Source organism: Arachis stenosperma, chromosome 10 (genome assembly GCF_014773155.1).
Source record: "Arachis stenosperma cultivar V10309 chromosome 10, arast.V10309.gnm1.PFL2, whole genome shotgun sequence".
Classification (NCBI taxonomy): domain Eukaryota; kingdom Viridiplantae; phylum Streptophyta; class Magnoliopsida; order Fabales; family Fabaceae; genus Arachis; species Arachis stenosperma.
In genome coordinates this window covers 17,689,199-17,701,300 of record NC_080386.1, presented here as the reverse complement: position 1 = coordinate 17,701,300, position 12,102 = coordinate 17,689,199, and the positions used below count along the sequence as shown (strand labels likewise).

The following is a 12,102-nucleotide window of genomic DNA, read 5'->3' as shown; positions in this document are numbered from 1 at the left end:
CACTTTATCTCACTAATCAAGCCTTTAATCCAAATTAACTTTACCACTGAATCTGCTAATGTCCTATACTCTGCTTTTGTGCTTGATCTAGTCACTACTCCTTACTTCTTTGACTGCCAAGACACAAGATTTCTTCTCACAAAGACACAGAAATCACCAATTGACTTCATATCGTTTGGGTTACCAGCCCAGTTTGAGTCACAGTAGGCTGTAATCTTCAAAGATGGATCTTTATGAATCTTCAGAGTATATGTAGCAATACCACTAACATAACAAAGTATTCTTTTGACTAATTTCCGATGAGTTTCTAATGGTACTTTTGCATGAATTGAGCAAGATTATTTACACTGTATGCCAAGTCAGGCCTTGTCATAGTCAAATATTGCAGACTTCCTACCACAAAATGATATAGATGAGGATTGTCAAACATAGCGCCTCCTGTAGCATAAATTCTCAGAGTAGATGACAATGGTGTAGCACATGGTTTGCAGTTACTCATACTCACTTTTACAAGCAAGTCTTGCACATACTTGTCTTGAGACATCATTAATCCCCCATCATTAGTCTTGTTCACTTGGATTTCCAAGAAACAGTGAAGCTCTCTCTTGTCCTTCAATGCAAAGGCTGAGTTGAGCTTCTGAGTAACTGCAGTGATAACTTCTATACAACTCCCAATCACAATGATATCATCAACATAGATCAATACATAAGTGATGGAGGATTCTAGTTGTTGCACAAACATTGGCACATATGATTTTATTGGTGAAAAGCCAAGTTTCTGAAGTGCTAAAGAGAGCTTATGATATCAAGTTCTAGGTGCCTGCTATAGGCCGCATAGAGTGCCTTTATAAGTTTGCAAACTAAGTTACTGTCACTAGATGTGTACCCCTATAGTTGCTTCATGTAAACATCCTCAGTGAACTTTTCATGTAAAAATACATTGTGCACATCAACTTGCCTTATTGACCAACCTCTTACTAGTACTATGGATAGTATGATCCTAACTGATGTTTGCTTTACAACTGTATTGTAAGTCTCGATAAAGTCAAAGCCTGGTCTCTGAAAAAATTCTAGAGCAACGAGAAATGCCTTGTGCTTCTGTAGGCTACCATCAGCGTTGTACTTAAGCTTGAAAACTCATTTACTGCCTATGGACTCTTTGCTAGCAGGTAGTAGAACAAGTTTCCATGTGTTGTTCCTCTTTAAAGCCTCAAATTCAGCATCTATTGTAACAACCCAATTTTTGGCAGGTCTGGATCATTGCCAGTCATTTCTCAGTAATCCTATAAAACTCTAGACTCGATAATATTTACTACATATGAGCCTTTTATACTAACAAAATTGCATATGTTAGCTTATTTTTATCATATCTTTTTCTTAATAAACCTGTTAGCAACAAGCAAAATTATCATTAGAGATATACAATATAAAATTAATGCCAAACTAACAGCAAATTAAATAGCAACGAGATTACAGAAAAACTTTCATACCTATATACATCCCAAGTTAGTTCATACAAACTTGACATACTTAGATATATATACATATAGACATATATACAACTGACAACTTCCCATATACCTGGTTCATGTAGACAACCCCTAAGCTAGCACCCGGGCTAACAAAAGAAAGTTCAAGTCCTATTCCTCAAGAAAATACTACAAAGTGAGGTAAAGCAGAGTTTAAGAAACAAAAGAACCTCTATCCTATTACTGCATCTACTGAAAATCTCTCGTTGTCTAGGTCTGAGCTCCACTTCCACCACCACCACTGCTCCTTGTATCAGAAACTATAACGATAGTATCATCGGATCTCCAGTCCGGGTCCTCACTAGGGTCTTCCTCGAAAGAAGTCAAAACATGTCCAGCGTTATCCTGCCTTGCTGGTCTAACATCATACACAGAGGGTCTATCTGGGCATCCAGATCAGGTATCACGATCGGCTCATACTTTGGTGGATTAACTGGTGGAGAAGCTGGAGAAGTAACAGGTAATGGACCAGTATAAAAAGTGCTTGGCATGGCTGGATCACTGAAGTACTGAGGAGGAAAAGAATGATAATCTCTTAGTGGATGAAACATCACTGATATCAAACTTTTAAAAGGATTATCAGGATTGAAATGAGCACTATATAGTGGATAATCGAAAGATCCACTATAACGTATATACATGTGGGTGAACAACTCTGTCCAAATAATGGCTCGATCTCTCAGTGGGTCTCCAAATACGCATTCTTCTGGTAGCTCAACAAACAATACTTTATGGGACATAGCTATGTTCGACTCTTTCATCTGTGGGGACATGAAAAAGAAAGGGGGTGAAAACCTATATGGTTCCCAGTAAGGTGTAGCGTGGAAAGCCTATCCCTCTCGTAAAATCTAGAGTTCTGATTCTAACGTAATTACTCACTTGCTAGGTCTATTAGCTATTTTTGTATCGCAAACTCTATCATAACTCTATCTTGACATCCTCCTTTGGGGTTAATGTAACTCCTACGCTATTCTCTACGACTGTTATTCCTAATTTTACTTTTTTATTCTAAACTTTGGAGAATTTAAATCATATAATTTAAAAAATATAGAATGGAAAATTAGCAAGAAGCAGATAGCACATAGTAGAAAGAATGAACAATAAATAATCACAATCAAATGCGCAAACAATTTATGATACATGCTTGTCTCTAGTGCGGATCATGAGCTCACGTGTCAGTTGACCATCTACTTCCCGACGTTACCTGAGAATAAACTCAGATATGACTTCTCAGCTCAGTCAGTAATGCAACTCTGTTGGTATGCGCCTGTCTAAGAAGTAAAACAATTGGTTTCTCAGCTCAAGCAGTAAAATAATTTCCAAAGCAAGTGCTTGGTTGAGTAAACAACTGTTTCTCACTCTGGTAGGCGTCCTTACTCTACACCCTTCTCCTTTTCACCATATAATCCGCTATGGTTCCATCAGAGCAAGCCTCACCCCTTCTCACCATACAATCTACTTTGTGTTCATTAAGGCTATCAATATATTATAATTTATTCAATTCTGATCCTCTCCAGAATTTTCAAGTTTAGCCAGTTCATCCATCCTGACCAAGGGCTCTTCTCCCAACCAGTACGTTTTTCGTGGCTAGGGGTCTCTGCCTAGCCAATAAAATATGTTCCATACTATATTTTATTGGTTCGGAGACTCTCCCTCACTGAGTACTTGATTAGTGAGGTTGTCTGCCTACTGATATTACTTTAGTAGGACTTACACAGTATTTTGAGGCTTTTCGTCATTTTATTTGGAAACACTTAGCTTTGTAGTTTTTAGAATCTTTCCGAGGTTTGCTCTCTCGGAGATCTTTAACAAATAGAGCGTTCTTCTTTCTAAGGCCGTGGCTTTAAGTCATACAACTTACCGACTCTAATGTTGATGTTTTCTTTGTCATGCTCTCTTCTTACAATACTAATATGATGCATTCTCTTCCATGAGAAAAATTATCTTTACTTTTCTCTCATGTATATTTTTATTCATATATTATTAACTATCTTTTACTTTCCTAATTATTATTTTTTTTGTAACTTATTACTTTTAATTCATGCTCTTGCTTCTTTAGGTTAATGCCTTCTTGGCAACTGTTTTTCTAATTAATAATTGATATAACTAACAAACTCGGAATCACACAAATTTTATATTTATGCGTTCGTGACGAATTCAAGTTTCTCACTATATAGACGTTATAATTTTCTGGGTTCCCGAACTAATGGTATACAAAAAAAATCGTGACTGCTTCTTTGGTTTTTCAGAAAACGTACTCTTTACTTGTGGAGTGATTGTACATCACAAGTTAAATGGTTGTACGTCGCGAAAACTTTATGCACGAGCTATATCTCTTAATGATGTTAATATATACGTCTTAAGATTTGATTTAAATCAGATTTTATAGCATTATAATCAAAGTTGAATTTTATCAGAAATTTAGAAATTTTATTTTTAGTCTTTTTTTAGAATTTAATAAAAAATAAGAATAAAAATAAAAAATAATATTTTTATTTTTTCAATATTTATTTATATTTTAATTTTTAATTTTTTTTGTTTCTAAGATCTTATAAAAGATAGTGAAAAATGATAACGTCAATGATTAATTAAATAATATGTTCACTTGCATATCTTGGTGGATTATGGTGTATTTTCATTTCTATTTTGCGAACGCTAATAATAAAATGACACTGCATATCTTGATGCCTATTTTTCTATAAGAATAAAAATAAAAAATAATATTTTTATTTTTTCAATATTTATTTATATTTTATTTTTTAATTTTTTTTGTTTCTAAGATCTTATAAAAGATAGTGAAAAATGATAACGTCAATGATTAATTAAATAATATGTTCACTTGCATATCTTAGTGGATTATGGTGTATTTTCATTTCTATTTTGCGAACGCTAATAATAAAATGACACTGCATATCTTGATGCCTATTTTTCTACTCCTGTGTATTTAGAGAAATAATATGTTTATATCTTTATTTGTATTAAAAAAAACAACAGATTTTTTATATGGCCAATACTATGGTGATGAAGGCCTTTATTTTTTATACGTGATGAACGTACGTAGCTGAAACTGCTTCTATACACGTGGTTTATATGCTGACTGAATTGGGGACAATTACCAAATCCAAGACAGAGGCATAATGAGCTTGTCGTTTCTGGCGTTAACAATTAGCAGAAGTTAATGCTAATGTTAGTGTAATTATTGGGCCGTTTTTAGTGGGCCTAAATTTTTTGTACGAGGTAGTTATGGATCTCATTTTTCTTTTTAAATCCGAAAACAGAAGTGTTATGGGCAGAGTTTTTAATCTAAGAAAGAGGATTTGGATAGCAAAAAATATAAGAAAAAAAATCTGTTACTGAAAAATAAAATAAAATAACCGTATTTTTTGTCCCAAAAAAATAACCATGATGATAAAAATATCAGTAATTACATGAGCTAGAAAAAAGTGGCATTTACTGGAAGAGTAACACTAGCCATAGCGATAATAATAATAATTTTTACCAAATAATAATAATAATAATAATAATAATAATAATAATAATAATAATTAGGAAATTATGTTTAAGGTTTACGGAACATCACAAATTATTTAGCTTTTTGGTTCAGGATTTATGGTGTATTTTGAGTGTGATAATTTTTGTGGAGGAATAGATTTTTGTTGAATGAATTTAGAAAAAAATTAAATGAATGCTATTAGGCTGGGACATATCTATGTAGTAATTTGTGGAGACAAGTGCTTTTACTATAATTTTAAATTTTTTGAGTAGTATATGATGATAATATTTATTTGTTTCTATTAAATTATTGAATTTGACTTCATAATAATTTGTTATTTAACTTTTGATACATAATAGTCAATTTAAGAATTTTATATTAGATGATTATTAGAATGATCAATTCTCAGTTTAAATGAGATTGGTGTTGTTTGTTATAAATTGACTCGAAAAAAATCTTCTTTTGAAATTAGCTTGAGCTTTTCCGGTAACAACCGTATTAATTAAAATAACTTTTTCAACTATTAAAATCAGTAAGAGTTGGTTCCTAAAATATGAGAAGTGGATTTTTAAATAATTATTTACTAATATATATAGAAAAAGAGCAATTTTGATTGTATTATTGAGAAAAAGGTTACTCAATTTTTTTAAAATATAAAACTTAACAAATAGAATTCTAAAATATATGTTATTATTTAAATTATTATTTTAATATTTTAATTTGTAAAATAGATATTTAAAGACTAATAATATTTTACAATAACAAAATATAATTATCACAATAATCATGTTATATATACGTAAAAAATAACCACCCATACAGAATACATATTGAAATACAAAATGCATATTAAAAATAAGTTAAACAATATATATTTATACACAAATACATAATGATTAATGGATAATTTGATAGCTGATTTATATATACACATAAGATAAGTCACAAAAAAAAAACAGTCACAAAAAAATATACACATAAGATTGTTATTAAAAAAAATTATTATTATGTTATATATATTTTGCCCCTACTGTCATAATTTTTTGAATTTGTTACTGTTGTTAGGATTTATTAATATTAATAGTTTATGAAAGAAATAATTTTTTTTGTATATGATGAATAATTTTTTCATAATACTTTATGTTCATACACTGGCCCATAATTCAAGCAGGTCCAAAATGACTAAATCCCAATTAACATGTATCATTCGGACCGACACCTACCCAACCTCATAGAGGTCGGATACAGCAACACGAGTTTGGTCCTACTTATCTAAATAAGTAACCAATGTAATATTCTACCACACAGAATCTTATACTATAGTCATAAAATTGAGGTGGTGAGGTATTACGACCTCTAAGAATAAAATCATATATATATAATATAGGTGAAATGAATATATATTCGAGGAGTCTTAAAAGAAAGCTTAAACAATAAGTCGCAAAAATAAAAGCGCATCACTCGCGTGAACGTAAATCGAGTAAAATGGGAAAGGATCATATATAAGTATAAAGAGTAGAATGTCAAGAGATACAAAATACCGAATCTCCAACTCAACCTGCGAAGTTAAGGCTAGCCGAAGTATAAATACATAGATATACATATCCCAAAATAGATAAAACAATAGCCTATTTCTCTACATCGGACGCTGCCCCAAAGAAGTCTGGACCTCACGTTCAGGCACATTCCATCCATTTTAGGTAATTCTCAGAACATTAGCATTGTTGCCAGGGACCCACAAGTTTACACCCAATCATGGTGGATGATCGTCTTGAAGACGAACATACGGCATCCGAATTTGAGCCAGAACATCACAACAACGATCATGCGCTTGTAGTCCCTCCACGATAAGATAGAACAGACGGCCATAATGGGAGGGGACTTCACGAAATCCGCAACCCAAAAAGATAAATTTGAAAACCCACCCACCTGAGGATATGGTGAACCAGAGTCCAGTAGAACTCATGTGCTTGGTGCACGGACACCACGGACGATTGGAGCAGCTCGAGATTGAACTGGAGCAACAACGATAGTCCGAACGAGCTCTAAAAAGGGAAGTACGATGACGATGAGATTCAGAAGGACAAATTGAGAAACTTGAATCTGACCTTCGAAGTCAAAGAGCTCATGTTGATTGGGAAGAGACTCCCTTTCGGGGGTGAAGATCCATTCACGAAAGAGATTTTGCGGATTAAAGTTTTCAGGATTTTGAAAAGCCCAGACATGGACCTCTATGATGGAACGACCGACCTGAGACACCATCTTAGTAGCTTTAAAAGTCGAATGTACTTGGCTGACGCGTCGGATGCAACTCGTCGCAAGACTTTCCCAACGATGTTAATTAAAGCGGCAATGAAGTGGTTTGGCAATCTACGACTTAGGTCTGTAACTTGTTTCGACAACCTTACAAGGAGTTTTTTTACCCGATTTTTCATCCTGAAAGATAAGGTCTTTTGACTCTACAAGCCTTTTAGTGATCAAATAGGAGGTCGGACAAACTCTTCGAGCTTTTATGGAAAGATTTAGCAAGATCTGCCTAGAGATTTAAAATTTTTCCACTGAAGCTGCCATCATGGTAAGTAGTTAATGGCTTGAAAGAAGGTCTGTTCTCCTAATCCATGTCGAAGAGGCACCCGACCTTCCTGTACAAAGTACAAGAACGAGCGAAAAAATACATCAACATGAAGGAGAATGTCCGATTAAGAGAGTCTGCCCCAAGACACATGTCGATAGTGTTCTGAATAAAGAAGGCAATTTTTTATGCGAAACAACTGTGGGAGTATCGTGTCAGACGTCATGTGAATTAATTACGTTTATTTCATCTTTAATTCTAATATACGATTTAGTATAAATTGTATTCTTGAGATAATTGAAAATTTAAAAGAAGAAATGAGATATTTGTTTACGAGGTTGTGAGATAGAGTTTTTGTAATTATTTTAATATTTATTTTTAAATTAGGCAATTAAAAAAATAAAAATCATAAAAAATATAATTTTGTCACTTTTATTATTTTTACCTTATTTTACTTATTTTAGAGTAAAAATTATTTGGAAATTAATTTGTCTAAAGTTTTAATAATAGACATATAAATTTATTATTCTGACAATACTATTGTTACATGTTAATGTGATCATCTAAACCCTAAACCCCTTTACCTAATGTGCAATAATAAAAGTACAATTATACAGCTTGTGTTTTTTTTTTAATAAAATCCAGTTAAATCGCTATGAAATTTAAGAAAGAATTAAGTATTCAAGAAGTTATAATCAACAAAGTGTTAGTTTCGTTATTATTATGAAATAGGTATACAAAATTGCACTCTTTTTCCATGATAATTAATTTTATTTTCATGTTAACGTAACCCTGTTTGGGTATTCGTTGGGCCTTTTGGGCCGGTATGTATCATGTTTTCGTTATTATTGTCATTATTGTTAGATGGGGATTAAACCCAGAGAAGAATCAGAATTATAAAACTATTCCAATCCATTTATTTGGAATACATAATTCGGCTGCAAAAAATCTTACTGGGCCGAAATAAAAAGGTCCAAACATTTAATCATAATAATTAACATAACATAATATTTTATCTGATTAATCTCTTTTATCTGTTATAATCTACTGTTTCTGCTTTTAGTCAGAGTTGCTATTTTTCAGAGAAACAACTTAACACATATTCACCAACTAGTTTATCCACGTTTCTTCAGCATATAAAAAAATTATTCATTTCATTACGTAGCACTGATCTTTGCGTATTACAGTATGGATAAAACTAAGAGAGGATGGTAAAATACTCGTTAGTAGCGAGTAACAGACAAGAAAACAATAAAAAAAATGTGAACATGTATGGGCAAAACAAGAGAGGGTGGTAAAATACTCGCTAGTAGCGAGTAACAGACAAGAAAACAATAGAAGAAATGTGAACATGTTTTGGTGGCAATGGAAAAAAATGAGTGTGTTTATATAGTGACAGAGTAATTTAATTATTGTTTTTGTAACATAGTGGGTAATGGTAGAGAGAAAGCCTTGTGATGTGTTCGTCTCACAATTTAGTTAGTTCATTCCAGGCCATGTTACTTAAAAGTTAGGAAACAAATTGAAAATTTAATAAAAAAAAATGTGATCTAATAATTAGACTTTAGGCTTACAAATTTGAAACAAAAAGAGTATGGATGTAAAGGCGGAAATTGTAGTGGAGCGCACTCTATACACGAACGCTAACAAAAGTTTAACAGGTTAATTAGAGAATGTATAATTACATTCATCATTTTTTGATGGAATACATTCATCATAGTTGTTTCTTATACTAGCATAAAAGCCCATGAAATACACGGTTCACAAGATTCAAAACACTTCACTTGAATTGAAGAATTATTACAATAATTATGAAAATCATGATCTACAAAAATTAGTAAATATATAAATTTATGTTTTTAAAAAATTATAGATAAATTAAGGTAATTTAGATGTACAATAATAATAAGAATAATGGGTAAGTACGATTTTGGATTCTGAAAATTTAGGCCAAAAATTTTATTTGTTTATAATTTTTTTATTCAAATTTAACTTTACGACTCAACTTGATTTTAAAATTATTTTTTAGACCAAAATATCCTCCTCTAACAACCCTTCTCCAACAACTTTTTTCTCAAAATACCTGATTTTTCTTCTTCTTCATCCAAATTTATACTTTTTCTTTTACAGACACTAAAATAAATTTAAATAAAATTATTAGTAAGAAAATAAAGCATTATCAACAACAAAAATTTTAACAGTATCAGCAACAATAATAAAAATTTTAAAATAGTAGTAGAAAGAATTATTAAACTACTCTTCTACCTTAGCCAATGACAATAATAAAGAAGTCTCGTGACCCACAAATTCAACCCAACAGAATACATGAATTCAATTACAATTTCAGTCTTTATTATCTTATCTTTATCGTATTTTTATTTGTTTTTATCTCATATTTATTTGCTTTTATCTTTCATAGGACAATGCTCTATATATATTTAGTTGTATCCTCACAGTTCACAACACTATAGTTCAATTCAATCAATCAACAATCAATAAAAGTTCGCATCCTTTTCTTTTCTTATTCTTTCACAATTTTATCATGGTATCAGAGTCTTGGTATCCTCCTTGAAGAGGATACATAAGCTATCATCTTTCCGGTGCAACCTCCTCCCACAATGAATAATCAATCTTCGAATTTAGCTCGAAATGCAACCATCCTTATTACATGCATCCTTATTTTCGTCTGCGCTTCCTTTCTTCCGAAAGTTTCATCTGCGCCTTCTTCCAGCAGTTTAATCTGCATTCTGTTTTAGCAGTTACATCCGCACTCTTATCGCGCTCTATGCGCCCTCTTTCTTATCGCGCTCTACGCGCCATCTCTTATCGCGCTCTACGCGCCCTCTGAAAACCACTCTTATTGCGCCATACGCGCCTTCTAAAGATCAATCTTATTGCGCTCTACGCGCTTTTTTTTTGAAAATCGCTGTTCAAGTATAGCATCTCCTTTTATATTTTTTGACGCCGGCAGCTCAAGCTCCGCCACAAGCTATTTTTAAAGATCGCTGCTCAAGCACAGTATTTCCTTTTATATTTTTGCCGCTGGTAGCTCAAGCTCTGCCGCACGCATCTTCCTCCGCGTCACTACGTCAGACGCGTCTTCCTCAACAATTTTATCGGAACTTATCCAAGCTGTGAATTATTGACATCTTCCATCCATTAGGTTGCGGGGCGTATTAAACTACTATTCTACCTTAGCCCATGACAACAATAAAAAAGTCTTGTGGCCCACAAATTCAGTCCAACATAATACATAAATTCAATTACAATTTTAGTCTTTATTATCTTATCTTTATCTTATCTTTAGTTGTTCTTATCTTATTTTTATTTGCTTTTATCTTTCATAGGACAATGCTATATATATTTATTTGTACCCTCATAGTTCACAACACTACAGTTCAATTCAATCAATCAACAATCAATAAAAGTTTGCATTCTTTTCTTTTTTTATTATTTCACAATTTTATCAAGAATAAACAAGAAATACTAGCAGCAGCAACAAGACACAACAAGACAGTAAAAAATAATGTAATAAATTAAAAACAGAAGCAGAAATCAATACCAAGACGAATGACTGATGATAAAAATAAATCTACATTTCGAATATTAAAGAATCAACAAAATTAAAAAAAGAATAGAATTAGAACCCTAATTTAGAAGTGAAATGAAGTAGAAGTGAAACTAGAAGAAGTAGATATGCACTAGAGACATAAACAGAGGAAAGAAATTGTAAAAGGATGAGGATGCCAATGGCGAGTAGGGAGGAGCGGCGCGGCGAAACTCGCTGGGAAATAGCAAACTGGAGGATCTGCCCACGCGACTCTGACTCTGTCGTCTGATCTGCTTGTGTCGATGCCGTCTCCACCACGTCCGCTCATCCTTGCTTCTTTCTCTTTTCACTCTCTCTTTCTTTCTCTGTTCTTTCTTTAGAGATAATTTGGTCCAAAATTTTAAAATTTAGGTAAAACTAATTTTAAAATCAAGTTGAACGATAAAGACAAATTCAAATAAAAAAAAGATTGAACTAAATAAATATTTTGGCTTAAACTATAAAAATTAAAATCGTAAAAAGATATCAATAACAACAATAATAATATGTAACAATAATAACAATAACCGTATGAAGGAATAGAAATTGATCCTTAAAAAAATAAAGTGTGATCTTTCAATGCTATAGCTTTTTACTTATGAGATTTCAATTGCACTCATATGACAACCACTTTAATTAAACTCAATGCTATAGCTTTTTAGTCTTTCAATAAAAGATTCAATCATTTCCAAGTGTAAAAATTAAAAAGCATATGTTATTACTTATTAGGTATTATTAGCTAATTTTATAGAGATAGCCTGCGAAATCAAATAAATTTCCTATTATATTTTGCGAGCATTGTGAGTAAAAAATAAATAAAGTACAAATCAACTCATTTTTTACTTTTTTTTTAATAAGTTATTGATATTTTTTATTTTAAAATATAAATGATAAAATAATATTTCATTTGAAATTAAAT

The 12,102-nt window shown here is 32.0% G+C and overlaps 1 protein-coding gene across 1 annotated transcript; it reads right to left on the bottom strand.

Annotated features, from left to right (window-relative positions):
• Positions 1-307: 307 nt before the first annotated feature.
• On the bottom strand, positions 308-742 carry LOC130956827 (uncharacterized mitochondrial protein AtMg00810-like). Its single transcript, XM_057883795.1, has one exon. It carries the CDS (start codon positions 740-742, stop codon positions 308-310), a length of 435 nt encoding a protein of 144 aa, XP_057739778.1.
• Positions 743-12,102: the final 11,360 nt, after the last annotated feature.